The sequence below is a fragment of the Ahaetulla prasina genome, chromosome 14 (assembly GCF_028640845.1).
Source record: "Ahaetulla prasina isolate Xishuangbanna chromosome 14, ASM2864084v1, whole genome shotgun sequence".
In the NCBI taxonomy this organism is placed as follows: domain Eukaryota; kingdom Metazoa; phylum Chordata; class Lepidosauria; order Squamata; family Colubridae; genus Ahaetulla; species Ahaetulla prasina.
The window spans coordinates 15,705,240-15,729,862 of NC_080552.1; the positions used below are offsets into that span (position 1 = coordinate 15,705,240).

Consider the following 24,623-nt stretch of genomic DNA (forward strand, 5'->3'; position numbering starts at 1 on the left):
TCGGCAACGACTAGCACGTATGTGCGAGGGGAACCTTTACCTTTACCTGTACTATGGAGTGGAAGGAGATCTGTTGGGCAGTGGTGGTATTCAGCCGGTTCAGACCGGTTTGGGTGAATACCGAACCGGCCACCCACCCCGGCACTATTCCATCCAATTTAGCCACGTTTTTTAAGCCGCATGAATGCGTGCAAGCCACGTGCTTGAGCAAAGCGCATGCACGAAAGGCCACACGTGCGCTTGCGCTCTTAGGTTTTCGGTGCGCGGCGAACCGGTGGTAAAATTATATGAAACCCACCTCTGCTGTCGGGCAAACCCTTGTTCAGCCTCAAGACACGTGGTTACTGACGTTCCCTCTTCTCTTCCCTCTTCCTTCAAAAAAGTCAAATTAATCCTTTCATCTGGACCGCTGAGGCTGCACTGAGCCAGCTTTGATAGCACGTCGCTTACATTTTTCGTTTGAACAGATTAAATCTGAAGATGGTCATCCCCTCGCAGGAGTTCTCCTTTCGCTCAGTGGTGGTACCTTTCGCTCCAACCTCCTGACTCAGGACAACGGCATGCTGACGTTCGCCAACTTGGTACGGCTTTTATATTTACAGTTTCGGCCAGGTCACCAAAAGGGGGAGGGGGGAAATCCAGCCAGTTGCTTCTGCTTCCGAAAGGTTACCCCACAGCGGTCATGACCTCCAGCCAGATAGACTTTTCGGTTAGGAGATCGTGAGAACTAGCAATAACAATAGCATTTAGACTTATGTACCGCTTCACTTTACAGCCCTCTCTAAGCGGTTTACAGAGGCAGCCTCTTGTCCCACAACAATTTGGGGCCTCATTTTACCCACCTCAGGAGGATGGAAGGCTGAGTCAACCTTGAGCCGATCAGGATCGAACTGCTGGCAGTGAGCAGATTTAGCCTGCAGTACTGCATTCTGACCACTGCACCCCCACGACTCTCGGTACAATTTGCAATTTGGATGGCCCCAAGTCATTTTGGATGGAGTAGAGCAGTGATGGCTAACTTTTTCCGGACCGAGCGTGAATGCGTGCGCGCACGCACCTCCAAACCCCCCAAATGCAATGTGCACACGGTCCCCCTGTATGCACCCCACCCCCTGTGTACGTGCCCCGCCTACATGCGTCCCACCCCCGCATGCGCGACAGAGACCTGACAACCAGCTGGCCGGCGGGAGGCAAATGCGCATGCGCGGCTGAACTGAGGTGACGGCTCGCATGCCCACAGTGAGGGCGCTGTGTTGCCACCTGTGGCACGCGTGCCATAGGTTCGCCATCACAGGAATAAAGCCTTAGTGACTCTTGAGATTACAGTACAGGTAATCCTTGATTTACAACCACAATTGGGATCAGGATTTTCATTGAATAATTAAACCCCTCTGATTCTGGGGTGTAAATAAGTTAGGAGGGGAATAATAGTCAACGAATGGTTCTTCTTTCACAGAGTCCTGGGCAGTACTACTTCAAGCCAATGATGAAAGAGTTTCGCTTCGAACCCTCATCCCAGATGATTGAAGTTCAGGAGGGCCAGAATCTTAAAATTGCCATTATTGGTTACCGTACGGCTTACAGGTCAGTAAAATATGAACTTCTGCCAGTTCAGGGCTCAGGGCTGGAAAATTGGGGCTGAATTTGATGGAATTATCTGAACTGGAGAGCAGGAATGTAGCAATAGCAATAGACTTATATACCACTTCACAGTACTTTTACATCCTTCTGTAAGCGGTTTATAGAGTCTGTTAAGTTCGGGAAGTAACGAGGCTGGAGACCAGGGTAGTGACAACAGCTCTTTAATATATGGTGAACCCAGCAACAGGCTGGGGGAAAAACCTCTCCTTTTATACAGTTCTGCTGGAGGCTTCGTCCAATCAGCAACGTGCTGATTTCCCGCTCAAATATTTAAAGGCACAACTGTTAATACATAACACTCCTCCCCTCCCAGAAAACACTTGGTCTTATTTACATATTTATTTACATGTTATTTTTCGACGTAGTCACGCAAATAACCTGGGCGTCTCCTAGTTCTTTCTGACCTGCGCGGTTCAGTTCTGGGTGGTGTTTCGAGCTGGTCGGAGGGGCTGTTTCCTCCTCCCAGCTCTTTCTCTGGGCCGTCGGGCTCTGGATTATTGTGACTCTTTTCTTGGCCATCCGGCTTTGGATTAATTTTGGATTTTCCTGCTGTTTCCCTCGGGGACCTGATGGCGTCGCTGGAACTCTGGGACCTCAGCTAAGTCTTGCGCCTCCCGGGTCATTGTCAGCTGTGGATTCAAAGTGGTATTGGTCATTACCTGTCTCTGTTGGTTGGTTTGGTCAGTTATTCGTTTCCTTAACTGATCTATGTGGCGCCGCCACATTCGGTTGTCTGGTAGCTCTACCACGTCGATTTTGGCCTGTTACTCTTGTTACTTGTCCTGCGACCAACTAGGGCCGTCCCCATAGTTTCGGGCCCACACCCGGTCGCCTATGCTCATTTCCCTTGTTTTTCTAGCTCCCCTTGTAACCCTCGGGTGTGTAATGGGGTTCAAGCGGTCAAGTGGGCACCGGAGTTTTCGTCCCATTAGCAATTCGGCTGGGCTTTTCCCAGTGGCTGTGCTTGGGGTTCTGTGCTGGGCGGCTAGGAAAAAGTCTATTTTTGCTTGCCAGTCACCTGACTTGAGCCTGGGCAATGCCTCCTTAGCGCTCCGGACGGGCGCTCTGCAAGGCCATTCGGCGCAGGGTGGAAAGGTGCAGAGAGGGCATGTCGGATGCCTTCCTCTGCCAGGTACTCTTCAAACTGGGCTGCCGTGAATTGGGGCCCATTGTCGGACACCAGAGTGTCCGGCAACCCGTGAGTTGCGAATAGGTGGCGCAGGGTTGCGATTACTGCTTCGGCTGTGGTGGACTTCATAAGTATGATCTCTAACCATTTGGAAAATGCGTCCACCACCACTAGGAATGTTTGGCCGTGAAAGGGGCCAGCAAAGTCAATGTGGATTCTTGACCAAGGCCCTTGGGGCTTTTCCCATTCTCTGACTGGGGCTGTTGGGGGTAGCGGTCTGGACTCTTGGCAAGCTTGGCATTTCCCTACCCTCTCAGCAATCTCTGCGTCCATGAGTGGCCACCATACATAGCTTCTAGCTAACCCCTTCATCCTCACGATGCCTGGGTGACCCTCGTGGAGGAGGTCCAATACCTTTCCCTTAACTTATCAGGAATTATTACACGATCACCCCATAACAGGCACCCCTTGAGCCGAGAGCTCATCACGTTTCTTAACAAATTCTTTGAACCGTTCGCCCGGCGCATGACACCCTCTCTGTACCCAACCGGTACAGTCCTTAACACAATGTCGGTATGATGCCGAGCCACTTCCTTTGATGTGACTGGGCCAGAGTCAACGAGTCAATAAGGAGGATGGGTGTCCCGGAGTGGGGTCTTGATCGCCCCTGGCAGTGGGCATCGGCTCAAAGCGTCTGCATGCCCACTTCTTTTCCGGTCGATGCTGCAGCTTGTATGAGTAAGCGGCTAAAATATAGTCCATCGAGTCAAGCGTGGCGAAAGTGCCACAGGCGTTGGCGATCGCCAGCCAGTAGTCCCAATAACGGTCTGTGGTCAGTCACGATTTCAAAATTCCGCCCAAAGACATACTCATGGAATTTTTGACCCCTGATACAATGGCTAATGCTTCTTTGTCTAATTGGCTGTAGTTCCTCTCTGGGAGGACATCGTTCTAGAGTAGAAAGCTATAGGGGCTTCTGTGCCGTTTGGAAGTCTATGGCTGAGTACAGCCCCACCCCATAAGGGAGGCCATAAACCAGCACTAGGGGTAGTGAGTCGTGGTATTGGATGAGCAGGCTATCACTTGAGAGCAGGTTCTTTACTGCTTCAAAAGCCCTATTTTCTGACTTTCCCCAAGACCAAACAGTATTTTTCCCTAAGAGCCTATGCAGCGGTTCCATAGCAGTTGCTTTGTTCCCTAAAAGAAGATGAAAATTTGGATCGTTTTATACATCGAATGTAGCCACGCCCACCCGCTGGCCCCCACCCTTTAGCCTCTGCCTCCCAGCAATTTACCTCCTTACAGCAAGCAGCAAACAGCCCATTTCAGCTTCAGCACAGCCTGATTAGCACAAGCAGTTGATTGCCAGCTGGATCGGCCTCCCGACCCTCAGCTGTTACAGGCTGCAGGGATTGCCATTGCCTATTGCCGCATGGGCTTCTGCTGTTTTCTGCAAGGAAGCAAATTTCTGGGAGGCAGATTTTTTTTCTTGTGCTAATCAGGCTGTGCTGAAAATGAAAATGAAACTAAAGCAGGCTGTTTGCTGCAAGGAGGCAAATTGCTGGGAGGCAGATTCTTTCTTCTTGTTTTCCTCCCCAACCCTCTCTCCTCCCTCCCCCAAAAAGTGTGGGGCCACTTCACAGTACTTTTACATCCTTCTGTAAAATAAAATGCCCGGACAATACACTGTATTCAAAATACTTAACTGTATTTTTCAGAGTATAACACACACTTTTTCCCTAAAAGAAGATGAAAATTTGGATCGTTTTATACATCGAATGTAGCCCGCCCACCCGCTTGCCCCCACCCTTTGGCCTCTGCCTCCCAGCAATTTAGCTCCTCCCAGCAAGCAGCAAACTGCAAACAGACCGTTTCAGCTTCAGCACAGCCTGATTAGCACAAGCAGTTGATTGTTGGTTGGATCAGCTTCTTGATACTCAGCTGTTTCAGGCTGCAGGAATTTGCCATTGCTTATTGCCGCACGGGCCTCCGCTGTTTGCTGCAAGCAGGTAAATTGCTGGGTGGCAGAGGCAGATTTTTTTCCTTGTTTTCCTCCCCAAAAAAGGTAGATGCGTCTTATACTCCAGAGCGTCTTATACTCTGAAAATACGGGTATATATAAATTTAAAAGCTTGACTTAAAAAAAAAGAAAAGAAAAGAAACCAGGCCATGTAAACAAGCAAAGCCCCATCTCGTGGGATGCAGGCAGCACACGAAACCCCACCTCCTCCGGTCTGCGGAAAAGCCTCTTTCCACGAAATCGGTACCTGATGCCCAAAAGGTTTGGGTGGGGGTGGGACCACTGCTTTGATGAATTGGCTTTTACAGGTTATGATTTCATCTGGAAGACTTTGGGGTCAAATTGTGTTGCCTGCCTCGTGATGGGTTTTGGATAGCCGGTTCCTCACCTGTCAATTGAGATTCTCTGCTTTGTTTTTGGGCGCTGGAGCCTTCCTAATTGCCTTAACCTTGCTCTCAGTAGGGTGAATTCCTTTCTTGTCTATCCGGTAGCCCAAGAAATCGACCGATTCGACCCCTATCTGGCATTTATTTGTCTTGACTTTTAATCCGGCTGTCCGGAAAATGCTCAAGACCTTTCTTAACCGCTCCCCCAATTCCTCCATGTTTTCCCCTGAAATTAGGACATCATCGAAGTAGGAACTACCCTGGGAGCCCTTGCAGTAGTCGTTCCATCAGGTTTTGGAACAGCCCTGGTGCCACACTAACCCCAAATTGCAATCGGGTGCACTTGAATGCCCCCTGTGCGTCTGTCGTTTGGGCTTGGCTGTGCGGGCGTCTACTGGCAGTTGTTGGTAGGCTTGGGCCAAGTCTAACTTTGCAAAGACTTGCCCTTGCCCCAAGAGTGCAATAAATGTTGCACTACGGGAACCGGTGCGCTTTTCTGTAAGGCTTTGTTAAGCGTCGCCTTGTAGTCAGCGCAAATTCTAATTGACCCGTCCGATTTGATGGGGTGACGATTGGCGTCTCCACTTTGCGTGATCGACTGGCACCAAAACCCCTGATTTATGAGCTTGTCCAGCTCCTTATCAATTTTGGTTTTAGGGCAAAGGACTCTCCTCGCCTTAAGCCTAATGGGGGCTACCTGGGGTCTAAGTTGAAGGAAATAGGGGTCCCCTTGTACTTGCCCAGGCAGTCCTTGAAGACATCTTGAACTCGTTAAAGAGAATGTCTTTCAAATTGCAGTCACTTCTGTAGATGCCAGTCACTCCCATGCCCAGGGCACGAAACCAGTCTAGTCCCAACAGACTGGGCAGAGTTCCTTCACGATGCCTGGGTGACCTCGTGGAGGAGGTCCAATACCTTGCCCCTTAACTTAACAGGAATTATTACACGATCACCCCATAACAGGCACCCCTTGAGCCGAGAGCTCATCACGCTTTTAACAAATTCTTTGAACGTTCGCCCGCGCGGCCACCCTCTCTGTACCCAACCGAGTACAGTCCTTAACACAATGTCCCGGTATGATGCCCGAGCCACTTTGATGTGACTGGGCCAGAGTCCAACGAGTCAATAAGGAGGATGGGTGTCCCGGAGTGGGATCTTCGGTCGCCCCGGCAGTGGGCATCGGCTCAAAGCGTCTGCATGCCCCACTTCTTTCCCGGTCGATGCTGCAGCTTGTATGAGTAAGCGGCTAAAAATATAGTCCATCGAGTCAAGCGTGGCGAAAGTGCCACAGGCGTTGGCGATCGCCAGCCAGTAATCCCAATAACGGTCTGTGGTCAGTCACGATTTCAAAATTCCGCCCAAAGACATACTCATGGAATTTTTGACCCTGATACAATGGCCAATGCTTCTTTGTCTAATTGGCTGCAGTTCCTCTCTGTGGAGGACATCGTTCTAGAGTAGAACGCTATAGGGGCTTCTGTGCCGTTTGGAAATCTATGGCTGAGTACAGCCCCCACCCCATAAGGTGACGCGTCGCAAACCAGCACTAGGGTAGTGAGTCGTGATATTGGATGAGCAGGCTATCACTTGAGAGCAGGTTCTTTACTGCTTCAAAAGCCCTATTTTCTGACTTTCCCCAAGACCAAACAGTATTTTTCCCTAAGAGCCTATGCAGCGGTTCCGCAACGGTTGCTTTGTTCTTTAAAAAGACCGCGTAAAAATTAACCAATCCCAGGAATGCCTGCAGCTCTGCTTTGTTTTTGGGCGCTGGAGCCTTCCTAATTGCCTTAACCTTGCTCTCAGTAGGGTGAATTCTTCTTGTCTATCCGTAGCCCAAGAAATCGACCGATTCGACCCCTATCTGACATTTATTTGTCTTGACTTTTAATCCGCTGTCCGGAAAATGCTCAAGACCTTTCTTAACCTCCCCAATTCCTCCATGTTTTCCCTGAAATTAGGACATCATCAAGTAGGAACTACCCTGGGAGCCCTTGCAGTAGTCGTTCCATCAGGTTTTGGAACAGCCCTGGTGCCACACTAACCCCAAATTGCAATCGGTGCACTTGAATGCCCCTGTGCGCCACAATCGCTTGGGCTTCGCCAGCGGGCGTCTACTGGCAGTTGTTGGTAGGCTTGGGCCAAGTCTAACTTTGCAAAGACTTGCCCTTGCCCCAAAGAGTGCAATAAATGTTGCACCACGGAACCGGTGCGCTTTTCTGTAAGGCTTTGTTAAGCGTCGCCTTGTAGTCAGCGCAAATTCTAATTGACCCGTCCGACTTGATGGGGTGACGATTGGCGTCTCCCACTTTGCGTGATCGACTGGCACCAAAACCCCTGATTTATGAGCTTGTCCAGCTCCTTATCAATTTTGGTTTTAGGGCAAAGGACTCTCCTCGCCTTAAGCCTAATGGGGGCTACCTGGGGGTCTAAGTTGAAGGAAATAGGGGTCCCCTTGTACTTGCCCAGGCAGTCCTTGAAGACATCTTCGAACTCGTTAAAGAGAATGTCTTTCAAATTGCAGTCACTTCTGTAGATGCCAGTCACTCCCATGCCCAGGGCACGAAACCAGTCTAGTCCCAACAGACTGGGCAGAGTTCCTTCGACGATCGTGATGGGCAGGGTCTTTTGTGAGGGCCGTACTCGACTCGGACGGAGGTGGTCCCTCGAACAGGGATGCGATTCCCCTGGTAGTCGTGCACTCGTAGCCGCTGTGCTTGCAGATGGCGCTTGACGGACGGCAGCGACTTCGCCAGGGTGTCCCAGGACATGATGGTGATCGCTGATCCGTGTCTACTTCAAGCCTGCACCGTACTCCCTCGATCTTGGGCTTTGTGAAAATCTTCTTTTCCACTTTGGTTGAGGCGGCCTATAATGACAGTCGTTTGGTTAGACTTCGCCTTTCTTGTTTGAACCAATCGCGGGCCGCCTTTCCGGTTCAGCGTTTTGGCGATTTGAATTTTCGGCGGAAGGTTGGGCCGCTCTGCAAACCTGAGCTAAGTGTCCTTTCTTCCCACACCGCCGGCATGTTGCGTCTTTAAACCTGCAGCGTTGGCGCTGATGCTGCCCTCCGCAGCTTCCGCACGTCACGGTCCTCAGTGTCGCGCTTCTCGGTCCGGCAGACCCTTCCTCATCCTCGCCTCACCTTCGGATTCGGACTGAATCTCCTCCTGGTGTACTGGCGTTGGCTTTGCGCCGCCTTGGATTGAAGAGGCTTTTGCAGAGTCTCTGCTGCTTTAGTAGACATTTCGTGTGCTCTGGCCTCGTCCAGAGCGGTGGCTAGTGTCAGGTTGCTCCTGGCTAGCAGTCGTCGCCGTAGGCGGGTGTCCTTGTCCCCTCGGATGGGTTGGTCAAGTAGGACTTCGTCTAAGTCTCGGTATCCCCAGTCCTTGGACGCCTTCTTAAAGCGCCATGTAGTCACCGATGGACTCGCCCTCCATCTGTCTACGTTCTCCGAATTCAAACCGCTGCACGTATTTGGACGGCGTCGGTGCGAAATGGTTCTTCAGCAAAGTCTGCAGAGTCGGCCACGATACCGATTGTATCGGCGTTGGCTCTGCCAGGGCTTCCGCAATCTCGATTACCTCCGGCCCGCAATGGCTTAGGAAGTAAGCCCGTTTGCGGTTATCAGGGATCCCCTGTAGTTCGTTGGCTTCTAGAAAGCTTTCGAAACGGGTCATATATGTTCCCATTTCTCCTTGCCGGGTTATGCGGTGCGGGTGGCGTGTTTGCCATTTCCGCTTTCTGCCCTGAGTTTGCTGGGTTCGAACTAGCGTGCTTCAGCTCGGTTCTGGTTCTCCTTAGCCTCGAGATCCCACCTTCGTCGCCAATGTTAAGTTCGGGAAGTAACGAGGCTGGAGACCAGGGTAGTGACAACAGCTCTTTAATATATGGTGAACCCAGCAACAGGCTGGGGGAAAAACCTCTCCTTTTATACAGTTCTGCTGGAGGCTTCGTCCAATCAGCAACGTGCTGATTTCCCGCTCAAATATTTAAAGGCACAACTGTTAATACATAACAGAGTCAGCTTCTTGCCCCCAACAATCTGGGTCCTCATTTTACCGACCTCGGAAGGATGGAAGGCTGAGTCAACCTTGAGCCTGGCAATTGGCCAAAAGTCACCCAGCTGGCTTTGTATTTAAGGCGGGAGTAGAACTTTACCATCTCCTGGTGATTGGCTCACAGTCACCTGGCTTTTATGCCTAAGGCGGGACTAGAACTCATTGTCTTATGGTGATTGGCTCATTGTCACCAGGTTTTCATCCCTAAGGCGGAACTAGAACTCACTGTCTCCCGGTGATTGTCCCAAAGCCAGCTGGCTTTCATGTGTAAGGCGGGATTAGAACTCAACATGTCCTGGTGACTGACCCAAAGTCACCCAGCTGGTTTTTTCAAGCCTAAGGCTAAACTAGAACTCACTATCACCTGGTTTCTAGGCACCTTAACCACCGCACCAAGTTTTAATTCAAGGATGTCACTTGACCCTTACTGTTGTGACCCAGGCCCAAGTAAGTAGTAGGAAACTCAGTCAGTGAAAAAACAAACAAACTTTATTCGAACAGCTGAGAATTACTTCATTTTCAGCGTAGTTCAAACTAAATCAAGGCAAATTCTTCCCAATACAATTCCTCAGTCTTATCACCAACCTTGGTCTAATTATATTATACTGTCAAAGGCCTTTCTTGGCAAAAGTTCAGAAGACGCCGATAAGAAACAAATGCAGCAAGACAAAGCTACCAACGTTGTTTTCCGGCAAAGAGCCCAAACGCCGTTGCTGGTCTTTTAAGACTTATGGGAGGAGCCAATCATCTCTTGACCCTACTCCCGAGTTGTCGTCTTTGCTTAAGCTGCTCTTGCCTTCTGGCAGCTCTTCTCATGCGTGCATTAGGAACAGGCTCCTCCTGTTCCTCCACCTCACTACTATCAGTCTCTGGAAGCTCTGGAGTCCGCACCTCACTCCCCAATGGCCCTGGCCCCACCCCTGCCTCCAACACAGAGCCCTCATCTGGGCCTTCCTCAGCCTCTAGGACTGGCCCATGCTCTTCCTCAGCCTCATTGCTGTCTAACTCAGTTGCCAGCTCCGCAGGCTGCTGGCAGACCACAACACTTACCTTCCTCCTTCTCTCCAGCTGCTACGGCACCGTTTCTTCTCTGAATGGGGAACCTGAGCAAGGGATTGCAGTGGAAGCAGTAGGACAAGGGGAGTGTGCCATCTACGGAGAAGACACCGTCACGGATGAAGAGGGGAGATTCCGTCTACGGGGTCTGCTGGTGAGTCTCTTAAAAAACAGCAGAATTAGTGCAAGCCCCTATTGGGTTTGAGTTAAGCCACTGGCAGTTTTTAAGGGTGAGGGTGGTGGTTTGTAACTCCAAAGCCTGAATTTACTCATCATACTGAGCCATAATATGCTGGGTAAACTCGCTTCTTTTAATTAGAAAATGTGGGATTTGTGGATTAGCATCAGGTGAATCCAGCTACTTAACGTCTCCTTCAATGGGTTGTGATTCAGTTAAGTCAGTGGCTGGTGCAAAAGCCGTTGCGTATGTCATAATGACACCGCTTAACCTTGGGAATGTTAATCTGCGTTGTTTTTCTTAATTTTATACATTTTAAAAAAAGCCGTCCTGCCTGTATCACATTCAACTGAAAGCCGAAGGCAACGATCACATCGAAAGAGCTCTTCCACAGTATTCTGCTATTCAGGTATTTTGTTCTTTTTATAAATTAGATGGATAGATAAATGGATTGTTATCCTCGAGGTCTCCTGTATCGGCCCCCGCCTAAGGAATTGAAATTGTTATGGCTTCCGCCCCCGAACCTGGCCCCATGCCCGAAAGTGCCTTGGAGCTGGGCCTGCTGCCAGAAAGTGATTTGGACAGTGAGGGGGAAGGGCCGTCAGGACTTACCTCGAAAGCACCGGCCTCCCTGGATCAGCTCCAGGATCCAGAAGCAGGCCAAGCGAAAGAGATAACGAGGCCTCCTTCTCCTGACTCTTTCCCCCACCCCCCAGGCCACGCCTGCAGACCCAGCGGACAGCAATCAGGCTTGGCTCAATCCCAGGTTTCGTAGGCAGGAGAGAAGGGAACGACAGAAACGGGAGGGGCAGGCCTAGGAAGTGATGAGTCATGGAGCCACACCCCACAGGATATAAAAGGCAGCAAGAGCTGGTGTGTCTCTTCGTATCAGGCAAATCCACGGATTGACTAGAGCTGAAGGTTGTGACTCACCAGCGTCTTGGCAGCTATCGAGGGGTCTTGGCAGACGCTGATTCTTTTGCTGCCAGAGCTGATAAGAGCCGGCTAATTAAGCCATCGTTCGGACGGAGGCGAGGAGGACACAACAGAAATGTTCTTACTGATTGCAAACCTGATGAGGCCGTGCGGCCTGACCGGCATTCCTGTTCTCCTGAGTCTTCTCCTTCTTGACCCATAATCCTTTCTGTCCCCCCTCCCCCCCCCCCAAAAAAAATTGTAGGTCGGCAGCGATGATGTTGACAATGTGAACATCGTGGCTTTTCGCCAAATCAACCAATTTGACCTGAGTGGAAATGTGATCACCCCTTCTGAGTACCTCCCTACTTTATGGGTGAGTTAAGTGTGCGTAGAATTGTCTAGATTTTTTTTTCAGGGTGCAGAAATGGGGGTGGGGGGGAAACACTGTGTTGTGTCTCGCTCGCTTTCCCCGCAGCCGGGTCCCTCTTATCTCCTGCTGAACGCTGAGGAATGTCCTGGCATGCCTTCAGGCTCCAGCCCTGGCACCATGCCCAGACAGGCCGAGCAAGAAGAAGGGCCTGACGTGCCTCCAGCCCCCAGCCCTGGCTCCATGCCTAGGCAAACGGAGCAACTAGACCCCTCCCCCTCCCCCACAGCATGTGAGCCTGAGGAATGTGAATTGCCAACAGCTGGAGCCTGGAGAGATCCTCGCTTCAGGAGAATTGATAGGCGGCGTCAGCAAAAGGAAGGGAGGGGCAGGCCTGGATAAGTGCTGAGTCATGGAGCCACACCCCATGGCCTATATAAAGGATCTGTTTTCTGGCATTCTTTGAGTCAGGCAAAGTCTAACTTGGATTGCTGAAGTCACTTCCTGGTCTCCTGCCTGCCTTGAGAACTCTGATAGGACTTTGGCAGAGCTGCAGAGACACGCTTGATATGGACTTCCCCGACCCGGCCGTCAGCGGAGGAGTGGGACACGACACACTGCACTAAACTGGGAATAAAATTATTCAGCTATTTGCTGTTTCTGATCCAGCATGGGAGCAATCACTGAACTTGAAAATTGCAACTAGACATTGGAGGGGGGGAAAAAATGAAGTTTTTTAAGGAGCTGCTGATAACTACAGCTAGCACATCTGTGCCAGATCCCAAAACAGCTACCGTGTTTTTCGGCGTATAAGACACACCGGAGTATAAGACACACCTTAGTTTTTGGGGAGGAGAATAAGAAAAAAGCTGATCGGCAGGTGAATCGGCCTCCCGGAATACCCCCAATCAGCCGTTCCCAGAGGTGAATTTTAGCAACAGGTTCCTTGGTTGTGAGCTCTGTGCCTTGCTTTTTTTTTTTTCTGCCTCCAAAACTCTGTTTCAGAAAAAAACTTTGTTCTGCCTCTGAAAGCCTCCAAAACAGAACTTCAGAAAAAAAGCCTGTGTAAGTATGTGTGTGTGTTCTTTTCTCCCCAGGTGAAACTTTACAAAAGCGAAAACCTGGACAATCCGGTTCACACGGTCTCCCTCGGCCAATCGTTATTCTTTCATTTTCCACCTCTGCTCCGGGATGGAGAGGTAATACTCATCTTCATAAGTAAAGAAGAAGAAGAAGAAGAAAATCTGTAAGAAATTTTTATTGAGGAGTAGGCCCCGTCTTTTGCAGAGGGGAGCAGGAGCATCGTTTCCTTCCGTTTTCACTCGGTTGTCTTTTAAAACATCTGCAGAGAAAGATGAGTTCTTAGTATAGACCTGGGTAGGTTTCTCCCCATAGGAGAAACTGCAGAAAATCTGGACTTGGTGGGAGTTTTCTCCTTCAGCTGCAGATAAGATAAGAGTTTTCCTTTGCTGTCCATTGTAATCCTGAATTTTGGAAAGAAATAGAAATTAGAGCCAGTTTGGTCTAGTGGTTAAAGCACTAGACTAGAAAGCAATAGAGTGAATTGCTTTAGCCATGAAATCTGGCTGGGTGACTTTGGAATAAATGCCAGGAGACTGAGAGTGCTAGTTTCGCTTTAGGCACGAAAGCCAAACAGATGACTTTGACCAATCAGCAGAAGTCTTGAGAGTTACAGTCCTGCTTTAGGAGTGAAAGCTGGCTGGGTGATTTTGGAATAAACACCAGGAGACTGAGAGGTCTAGTCCTGCCTTAGGCATGAAAGCCAACTGGATGACTTTGGCCAATCACCAGGAGACTAAGAGTTCTAGTCCTGCCTTAGGTGTAAAAGCCGACTGGATGACTGGCCAATCACAGAAGACTTGAGAGTTCTAGTCCCGCCTTAGACTTAGGCTGGGTGACTTTGGAATAAACACCAGGAGACTGAGAGTTCTAGTCCCGTCTTAGGTATGAAAGCCGGCTGGGTGACAGTGGGCCAATCCCTCCCTCTCTCAGCCCAACCCACCTCACAGGACTGTTGTGGGAAAAATAGGAAAAAGAGGGTGTGTTGGATATGTTCCCTGCCCTGAGGCATTTGTAAACATGGACAAAGGCAGGATATAAACAAACAAAACCAGCTGACCTGTCGAAATGATGCGAAATCAGCTGGGGTGGTGCAGTAAATTTCTACCCTGAAGAACATCCAAACGTGATTCAGATTCTGTCGTCTTCCTTTTTTTTCGGTTAAGCGGATGTTATTTTGTTTTTTTATTTTTTCCTTTCTCCATTCTCGTTCTTTCCCTGCTAGAATTACATGGTGCTTTTAGATTCCACCCTGTCCAAGTCGCAGTATGACTACACCCTACCTCAAGTCTCATTCACCACCATCGGATACCACAAGCACATCACCTTGGTTTTTAATCCTACGGTAAGGTTCTGCAAATTTCTGGAGAGAGAGAGAGAGAGAGAGAGAAGGAAGTGGGAGTCAGCCCCAGCGTACAGCCATGGTGGGCTCACGTGACGGTGCCTGACTAGGTGGCTCAGTGGCTAAGATACTGTCAATCAGAAAGGTTGGCAGTTCGGCAGTTTGAATCCCTAGTACAAGTTTCCTGCGTGAGCAGGGGGTTGGGCTAGATGACCTCCAAGGTCCCTCACGAGTCTGTTACTTCTCTCTGTAGGTCACTGGTGGGCGGGCAGCCACGATTTGGGGCTCACCGTGGTAAATGAACCTAGCCAATGGGAGTTTTATTCACAGCAAAGCGTGGGGTATCCAGGCAAAGAAAGTCAATACAATCTTGTAAGAGAAGGGCAGGCAGAGCTGGGGTGGTGGTGGTGGAGTTAAGCTTGTCATCAGCCTAGAATCATCGCATTCCCACAAATGAGCCAAGTCTAACCCTCTCTTGAATTCCATTGCCCCTTATCTGGTGCTAATTTAGTATTGTATTTTAGTGGAATAGATTCTTGTATATAGACAAGCAATACATCTTCTGAATTGCACCTTAACAGATAGTCCTAATTCTTTGCACCTGGCAGATATGATGTCTTCGTTGATTTCTATGGGTAACACCACTGGCAAAGTGGGGATTTTCTGGGCCCTTAACTACCAAAAGTATTCTAAGACTACAGCTACCTTCCTTTTCAGAGAAAACTGCCAGAGCAGGATATTGCCCAAGGATCCTACATCGCTCTTCCATTGACTCTGCTGCTTTTGTTAGCGGGCTACAACCACGACAAGGTAATAGATTTTTTTTTGTAACGATGTCAGTGCGGTTGTGGCTGCGTGTTGAGTTGCTTCCCTTCCTTGGGGATCCAATGAACATCATTTTGCTAGGATGGCTTCCCTTTGTTTTGTACTAAGCTACAAACACTTTTTGTACACGGTGGCTCAGTGGCTAAGATGCTGAGCTTGTCGATCGACAGGTCGGCAGTTCAGCGGTTCGAATCCCTAGCACCGCATAACGAGGTGAGCTCCCATTACTTGTCCCAGCTTCTGCCAACCTAGCAGTTCGAAAGCACATAAAAAATGCAAGTAGAAAAAAAATAGGGACCACCTTTGGTGGGAAGGTAACAGCGTTCCATACGCCTTTGGCATTGAGTCATGCTGGCCACATGACCACAGAGGCGTTTTCGGACAGCGCTGGCTCTTCAGCTTTGAAACAGAGATGAGTACCGCCCCCTGGAGTCGGGAAGGGCTAGCACATATGTGCGAGGGGAACCTTTATCTTTACCTTACAAACACTTTGATGCTGGGATTGAGGTTTGGATAGATCAGGGGTCTGCAAACTTGGCTCTTTTAAGATTTGTGGACTTCAACTCCCAACTCTGGGAGTTAAAGTCCACAAGTCTTAAAAGAGCCAAGTTTGCAGATCCCTGGGATAGATGAACTGTGGTTGGGATCATTGTCGTTGGGATCATTGTCTTGGATTGGGCCAATCAGAGGCACCAGCTAATTCTCAGTGTGCAATACCACTTCATTCCTGGTGCTTTTAAATTGGTGTGTTTATTTGCCAAACTTACAATACATCCTGAAGAAGAAGAGCTGTTTGTATGTTGCCGAAATCTGTGTTTCTCAACCTCAGCAATTTCAAAATGTGTGGACTTCCAATTCCCAGAATTCCTCAGCCAGCAAGCGTGGAGTTGAAGTCCACGCTTCTTGACGTCGTTGGGGTTGAGAAACAGTGGCCTAAACCATCCAGCTTGGGTAGCTTTAAAAGGGGGTGAGAAAAATGTGTGTTGGTGGGGGGCTGGCTGGGCCCCAACCCTTAATAAAGGGCACCAGTGGGGGAAAAAATAACCTTGATTTTATTCTTGGCTTACCACACATTCCAAGAATTGGGATGGAGAAGATGGGTGACCTTGTGGAGACCTTCCTGAATGGTGGGTCTATTGGTTGAGTAGTCTGGCCTCCCAGGAATAGATGATTTGTCTATTTAGGGTAGTGGGATTACTGAGCTAGGGAGCCGGATGGATTGAACCATCAGCTACATCTTAATTCACCTGTAGAAGAGAATAGTTGTAGCTCGGGATTGAACTTTGGAATCCTTGGTACTCTCTGAGCTTGGTGTTGTGACCTAGGCCCAAGTAGTTATTACCAGACACAATCAGTCCTAAACAAACATATTTTATTAGAACAGCTGAGAATTACTTCATTCTCAGCTTAGTCCAAATTAAGTCCCAAACAAATCCTTTATAAACAGTCCTTCGGCCTTATCACAAACCTTTGTCTTCTTTGGCACCCTGCCAAAGGCTTTTCTTGGCAAAACCCCATGAAGTTCAAAAGCAAGAAACAAATGTAGCAACGTTGCTTTCCTACAAAGAGCCGTTGCTGCTCTTTTAAGCTTTCTGGGAAGGGCCAGTCATCTCCTGGCCTTACTCCATAGTCGTCCTTTTTGCTTTAGCTGCTCTTGCCTTCTGGCAGCTCTTCACATGCGTGCACTAGGAACAGGCTCCTCCTGTTCCTCTGCCTCTCTGCTGTCCGCCTCTGGAGGCTCCAGAATGCGCACATTGCTCCCAGATGGCCCTGGCCCCATCTCTGCCTCTGACGCAGAGCCCTCGTCCGGGCCTTCCCCTGATTCCAGGACTGATCCATTGTCCTCCCCTGCCTCCTCACTGTCCGACTCCGCTGCCAGCTCTGCAGGTTGCTGGTGGAACACAACACTTAGTGGTTTTTTCACAGACCTTTCATGACTCAGCTAGGTAACATCCTCAGAATAGAGTGGAGTTTGCTCTTGTTTCTTATCCCTTCTTGCACCAATGATGTTACCTAGTTGGGCCATGAAACGTCTGTAAGAAAGCAATCAAGCTCAGAAATCACCAAGGACTTCACATTCTAATGCACGCTTGGTGAACCAGAAGGAGCTCCTCACTGCTTTGTAATGAGGGTTGATGACTTGCATAATAGTATCATGTTGGTCTTTTGGGTAGAATTCCCTTTTCCCTGGACCAAAACATAGCCTGTTTTTCTGTTCCTCCAGTTGATTCCCTTGCTGCTTCAGTTAACCAGCCGTCTCCAAGGGGTGTGTGCTCTGGGACAGGCGGGGGCCGATACAGGAGGCCTCGAGGATATCAAGAGGCAAGCCAAGAAACAGAAGACACGACGGACGTGAGAATGGATGTCCCATTCAGATGCGTTGGTTTTACTTACTCCTCCTCCTCTTTTCGCCTGGCTGCTAAAGTGAGACTTCTCTGGGTTACAGCAAAGAAATTCTTTGCACTGGACATCTACGACTCAGAGTTGGTTTGTCACGGGTATGATTTTTTACATGGAGTATCTTGAATGTCACAGAAGCCCTTTTAAGAGAAAGCCTCTGTCCTAAAAGGCAGTGTTGGGGTCATAAATTATGGTCAGGTTTGAAAGAACGATGACCAATTAAATTTGTTTTCACTCCCAACTTGGTCTGATTTGAGTCTTAATATGGCCTGCCAGCGCCAGCAGATCTGGCAGCAGATTCGGACAGCAAGAAGGTTGGGGAGGAACATGGGCCAGTCCTGAAGTCTGGGGAAGGCTGTGATGAGGGCTCTGCGTCGGAGGCAGAGAGGGGGCCAGGGCCATATGCCAGTTATCAGCTGTCTTCGGAGTCAGGCATCAGTGAGGCAGACGAACGGCTGGTGCCTGTTCCTAGTGTGCGCATGTGCAGAACTGTCAGGAGAAGGGAACAATTAAGGAACAGGGGTCGACTTGGGAGTAAGGCCACAGGTGGACGATGAATGGCTCCTCCCATAGAGAATAAAAGAGGAGCGAAAGGGGAGGGGTGTTTGCAGGAGGCAATTAGTTTATTCCTGCATTCTGGCCAAGTATTGCGGTGTCTGAAAGATATTGGCCTGGCCATTCTCCAAGCCTAATAAAGGTCAGTAATTGTGAACTATCTTGAAAGACTGTGGGAAAGGAAAGACTTTGCTGGAGAGGAATTTACTGTAAATTAAATAAAAGGGGTTTATCAGGACGAGGACTCGGCTTCGTGCTGCTGGGGAAGCCTAGTCAGAACATTTAATTTTCAGGCATTCTTGTTGCTACTTGTTCCTGATTTGCTTTGTTTCCTATTTATAATTTTCTTTCCAAGCTCTGATCTTTTTCGATAGCATCCTGGAATGTACACACAGGAAAGGACCATGGCAATCCTCTGGTCAAATTCCATACAAGGATTCAGGAATCTGGTTCTACAGCATTTTAGCCCACTATGACCATTTCAGTCCAAACTTCTGCAAGCCGGCCACCGTCCAGATATGGGGATTCTGTCTTCCGTAATTCTCCATCTAGTATGGCTATTACAGAAGGTTTTGAAAGTTGGAGTCCACACACCATGTAGATTCACTTCTAGATGCTCTAACCCAACTTCTTCATCTTAATGAAGTCCCTGTGTGCTGTCTTCACCTCCCATTGGTTCTTCTAACTGTGATGTCCAATGACTCCTTCCGTATTGGTATTGGTTGTCCAACAAATCTGGAGGACTTCGAATACAGGAAGCCTCCTCTGTGTCTTACAGTATTGGCCAGTACCAGGTGGTTGAGATGTTCTGTAGGTGGTTTGGGTGATACCAAAAGATAGGCTATACCTAGCCTCTGACATAAGAATGAAGGAACCTATAGGAACATGGAGTTAGTATCTATGGAGATTCTCAGTCACCCAGGTCACGGTTGTCCCAAAGGTGCTTTTTCAAGAGGCACCGGGACTTTCTTCGTTTTTCCTTGAAGACGTTTTGCTTCTCATCCAAGAATTGAACTGAAGAACTTCGAACTGTCGCTAAAAGAATGGTTGTAACTCGAGAACTGCCCGTACTGTACAGGTTTTGACTAGGTGGATAGTGTAATATTAGAAAGCAGCCACAAGATGGCAGTAGACTCGGTCGCCTAGATTAATCGAGTGGATGAAGTGGAGAATTTCTTAGCGGAAAGAAAGCCAGAATAAAGCTTGGCATTTTTGCTCACTTTACAATCTTCTAAGGGTGAACACGAGCACTGGTTTTAACCAGTCTGATTTCAAGAGGATTTGGGGTGGGGTAGGGAGAGATTTGAACAACCAGAATTGCACGATGCCATGAATGAAGAATTCATCATGTATCAAGCACAAGGTGGAGCTTATGTGTAGAAGATAAGTTCTGATGGGAGTGGAATTGACAGATCAGCGTGTCTTCTCCCAGCTTTTACATAGTCGCTCTAGTTCATATTCCTGCTTTGATTGCAAAGATATTTCTTCTTTTACAGAAAAGTGGGCTCATGTGAATTGAACGGGGAAGACATGGCCTGCATGAGTCATCCTTCCATACCATTAAATGGAAGGCTTAATTGACATCTCCTTAGCCAAACCACTTCAGGGTTGAGCAGATTCATAGAAATGGAGGAAAGCTGTATTTTGCATCTCAATAAGGGGGGAAAAATAATTGGCACGAAAAGCAAACACCTATTATGATTTTATTTCCAAATGCCTATTTGTGCTAGTTCTTTTTTTTTTTAAAAAAATCTGTTTAAATTTGCATTAATGCTGTGTTGCTTCTTTCGATGAGAATCGACCATGGGAGTTGAGTGTAGTTATTTGACTCGACTTGAAGGTCTGTGAAGAGATGGGCAAGTATACCTCCAGGACACCGATGCTAAGGGGTAGAGTGGCCTAGCTCATCCTGGAGGGGCTAGGTTTCAGGGCAGAGAATCCTTATTATTGATAACAGCTAGGAATTCTGGGAACTGTAATCAAATCCATCAGTGCTGGATCAGAAAAGATGCACCATGCAAAGCCAACATTTCTAGGTTGGATTCAGAATTAGACCCAGTACACAAAACAGGTCACAATGAACATGGACACATCCATCTTTCTTTGCTCAACTAGGAGTTGACACCAGCAACAAGTAGAAATTTGCTAATTTCTCATAGTTCAAGAAAATTATGTCGAGAGACCTCAATCTATATATATAAAAGCGAAAACCACTCACACATTAATCACGAAATCTCCAGAACCGTAAAGCCTACAAACTTGAAATTTGCCATATATGTTCCTCTGGGCTTCTAAGTGCTCACTAAGAAATGATTTTTCAAAATGACAATCAGAGCATTAGTATTTTCTATATTATTATTAACACGCTCTGATGCTAAGGAGTTTTATTCCCCCTCCCCACCTCAAAATAAATCTGTTCCAAAGACAAAACACAAGCAGAGGAGAGGAGTTTCACTTTCAGTTTTACTTTCACAGCAGCAAGCAGCTTTACTATAGAATAGTTGAGCTAAGCCACGCCCAGCCTCCTTCCTGTCTCCTTGCTCACGCAGCAAATACTGTTTGAGTTTCCAAACACCCTTTAACTCTCACACACTGACAGGATGCTGGCCAGATGAATACCAATAGATGCTGCAGGCTAGGACATTCTACTTCCCCATACCCTCTGTTCCAACTGCCAGTTGCATTATATTAACACACTGATGCTACAGAGTTACACATTCTACATTAAGTTTCAGGCTGAAAATGTCAATTTATCAAGCCCGAGCACATAGTTTCGTAGCGAAGCATGGGCATCCAGCTAGTATTTAATAAAGTTTGATCTAGTGGTTAAGGCATCAAGCTACAAACCAGGAGTAGGTGAGTTCTAGTCCTAAATTAGCTATGAATGGTGGCTAGGTGATTTTGAGTCAATCACCAGGAAATGGTGAGTTCTAGTCCTGCTTTAAGCATGAAAGCTGGCTGGCTGACTTTGGGCCAGCCCTTCTCTCAGTCCAACCCACCTCACAGGGCTATTGTGAAGAAAATAGGAGGAAGGAAGGAGTGTTACGTATGTTCGCCTTGAGTTATTTACAAAAATGATGAAGGCAGGATAATAAAATACCTTTGCTTCTATCTTCCACACACACACTGTAACATGTTCCAATTTGACCAAAAATAAAAATAAAAAAATGAGATCACATGTAAAGTGCCCGCACTTTGTGTCTTTCCTTTTCCCAATCTACACAAAATATTTTCACCCTTCCTCTAGATTCCATACTCTTCCTCTAGATTCCACCCCTTCTGGAAAATAACTTCATCGAAGAACCACAGAAAAAGGTCAGATGTTCTCTCTCTGCAAATACTATCCGCACAGAGACGCCTGAGTCTTGTTAGTGCGTATTGCTAGTGAAACACCTCCGTCCTATTCCTTTTAAGATGCTGTTTGCAGAGTGTTTTCTTTAAAAAATGGTTAATCACTCAAGGCGAGGGTCGTGGGCAGATCTGGGGGAGGATTTTTACATCCATAATGGAACAGGTCGGAAGTGTTTATTAAATTGCCTTTGTGTGACAATGGTGATAATTACGGTGCCATCTCTTGGGGGGGGGGGCTGATCCAGCCCCCGAATCTTGTCAAAACAAAAACACCTATCGGGAGAAATTTTTGCCCGATTCTTTCGTTCGGTGGCTTTTTGAAAACTTGGGATGACACAGGTAGAGATCTTTCAAAACAACGGACTCAGCAAACCGGAAACAGACGTCTTGGGTCTTTTGTCCCCACAACAATGGGCAGAAGGATCCTTAACACGCTTGGAAACTGATTTTGCAAAATTCGGATGAACTGAAACGTGACAAGCTGGTCTTGGAGGTTCAAGTCACCGCCTTTTGTTTTCGAATCCATTACGAATTCAATTCTTCGGGACCGTTCAGGTTGGCTGCAGCAATTTTTTGGATGACGTGGCACAACAAGCTCAAAATTGCTGCCAAGGACAGGATATATTCAAATGCAGAGAAGTGACATTTTGGATCTAGGCTGGGTTTTTTTTGCTTTTTTTTTTTAAATCTGGGGAGCTTCTGATAACAAACGACATAGCTCCTGTTTTTCTCCTTTAGAATAGAATAGAATAGAATAGAATAGAATTTTATTGGCCAAGTGTGATTGGACACACAAGGAATTTGTCTTGGTGCAGATGCTCTCAGTGTACATAAAAGAAAAGATACCTTCATCAAGGTACAACATTTACAACACAATTGATGGTCAATATATCAATATAAATCATAAGGATTGCCAGCAACAAGTTATAGTCATACAGTCATAAGTGGAAAGAGATTGGTGATGGGAACTATGAAACGATTAATAGTAGTGCAGATTCAGTAAATAGTCTGACAGTGTTGAGGGAATTATTTGTTTAGCAGAGTGATGGCCTTCGGGAAAAAACTGTTCTTGTGTCTAGTTGTTCTGGTGTGCAGTGCTCTATAGCATCGTTTTGAGGGTAGGAGTTGAAACAGTTTATGTCCAGGATGCGAGGGGTCAGTAAATATTTTCACGGCCCTCTTCTTGATTCGTGCAGTATACAGGTCCTCCATGGAAGGCAGGTTGGTAGCCATTATTTTTTTCTGCAGTTCTAATTATCCTCTGAAGTCTGTGTTTTTCTTGTTGGGTTGCAGAACCGAACCAGACAGTTATAGAGGTGCAAATGACAGACTCAATAATTCCTCTGTAGAACTGGATCAGCAGCTCCTTGGGCAGTTTGAGCTAAACTTTATGTTTAGTTGGGTTGAAAGTGTGACAGGAACATGTCACCCAATCCTAGTCCAACGTAACAGTTGGCCGTACTCAAAAAGAGTTTTCCTACGCAATTGATCAAACCAAGAGATAACAAATCTGTTTGCCTCTTTTCTGGACTAGAGGTGTAGGCCTGACACAAGGTGTCGAAGGAGAAGGATTGGAGAATACGGGTAGTCCTCGACTTACGACCACAATTGAGCCTGAATTTTTTGTTGCTAAGTGAGACATTTATTAAGTTTCCCCCCCATTTTACCATTTTTTGGGCCACAGCTGTTAAGTGCACTTGCACTGCAGGTGTTGAGTTAGTAACACAGTTGTTCACTGAGTCTGGTTTCCCCATCGACTTCGCTTGTCGCAAAAGGGGATCACGTAGGCCCGGGACGCTGCAACCGTCATAAATATGAGTCAGTTGTCAAGCGTCTGAATTTTGATCATGTGACTACGGGGATGCTGCAACGATTATGCGAAAAACATCCATCGGTCATTTTTTTCAGTGCCGTTGAAACTTCGGTTACTAAATGAACGGTTGTAAGTCAAGGATTACCTGTCACTGAGTGAACCCGGATGTCAGTCTTGAAGGATGATTTCTGGACTTGAATTATTTCAGTGGTCCTATCAAGGTTGAACCACTTTTGAAACATTTAGGGCGTATCGCTCTTCCACTTGCCAAAGAACTGGGGGAAATGACAGAGAGAAAGAATGCAGATGCGCCAGAGACGGACCGTGAGAGCCAAAAACCCATCAAGGCCGCTGATGCAGGTGTCTGACAGAAAAGGGAACGGTTCTCAAAACAAAAAGACAATTTGTAATTGGACAGTGTGGACCAACCAAAGGTGGGGAGAAAGAGAAGCTATTGTTTAACCATGCATGCATTGCGTGGGAAAAACCAGAGTTGGTTTTGATTCTTCAGTACCCAAATGATGTCTCCAATAAAGTTTTGCTTTTGGGATTTCAAAGTTCCTGAGAGTGTCTGCTTTTCTTGGATTTGGACCGTTGATAGGTCCAGTCTAAGCAGAAGGGCTAGAAAAGGCATTTTCTCAGCCCTATTAGGTCTATCTGAGTGAGTTAACTATCTCCTTTCAAAACTACTTAGCCAAATCAGAGCATCCATCTCTCCTGCTCTTCCCTCCCACCCTCCGTTTTCCCATTTATTCATTTTGCAAATTAATCTTTCTCCTGCGACATCACTTTCCTGCTGTCTGGCTTTAATGAAAACAAATGAATTCACAGATCCATTTTAGTTCGCAGCCTCGTGTGGATTTTAGGCAGCGGTAATCGTATCGCCTCTTAATGCCAAGCGCTCGCTCCAAACAAACAAATCAGGGTTTTGCTCCTGGGAAGGAAGCAATATGCAAAATATTAGGGATAAAAGGATTAGAAATAAGAGAGAAGATGGGTTTGAAAAAGGAAGCTTCTTTGGTTTGTACTGCACTGGAGGTTTGATAACGACAGTGGTGATAATTGCCATTTTAATTTCTCAGAATATTTGGGAGAAGGAATGGGGAAGACCGACAAACTGGAGGTCCCAACACTCCTAAACCCCCAGATTGCATTGCTAGAAGTTGAAGCCTACCGTAAAATGTTAAACTTGGTTAGCTTAGTTGTGTATAAGTAATCCTTGAGTTAACGACCGCAATTGGGACGGGAACTTCCATCGCTCATGGAAGCTAGCGGTCATTTATGTGAGTTGCATCCATTTTGCAGTCTTGGTTTAACGAACCCAGCTTCCTCTATTGACTTTGCTTGTTGGAAGGTTGCAAATGGTGATCAAGTGGCCCTGGGATACAGCAACCATCATAAATACTTGCCGGTTGCTAAGTGCCTGAATTTTGATCAGGCAATCTGGGGAGACTTGACAGTCGTAAGCGCAAGGACTCATTAAGTCCCTTTTTTGCAGTGCCGT

General features: G+C 47.5%; 1 protein-coding gene across 1 annotated transcript in view; it reads left to right on the forward strand.

Moving 5' to 3' along the window:
• Positions 1-19,694, forward strand: part of LOC131185317 (BOS complex subunit NOMO1-like) — a 47,439-nt gene extending 27,745 nt beyond the window's left edge. The window contains exons 20-28 of the mRNA XM_058157756.1: positions 468-581; positions 1,457-1,584; positions 10,303-10,444; positions 10,794-10,877; positions 11,649-11,759; positions 12,851-12,952; positions 14,059-14,178; positions 14,893-14,985; positions 17,225-19,694. Coding sequence (XP_058013739.1) covers positions 468-581; positions 1,457-1,584; positions 10,303-10,444; positions 10,794-10,877; positions 11,649-11,759; positions 12,851-12,952; positions 14,059-14,178; positions 14,893-14,985; positions 17,225-17,356 — 1,026 coding nt within the window. The 3' untranslated portion in view covers positions 17,357-19,694. The remainder of the gene's footprint in view (positions 1-467; positions 582-1,456; positions 1,585-10,302; positions 10,445-10,793; positions 10,878-11,648; positions 11,760-12,850; positions 12,953-14,058; positions 14,179-14,892; positions 14,986-17,224) is intronic.
• Positions 19,695-24,623: the final 4,929 nt, after the last annotated feature.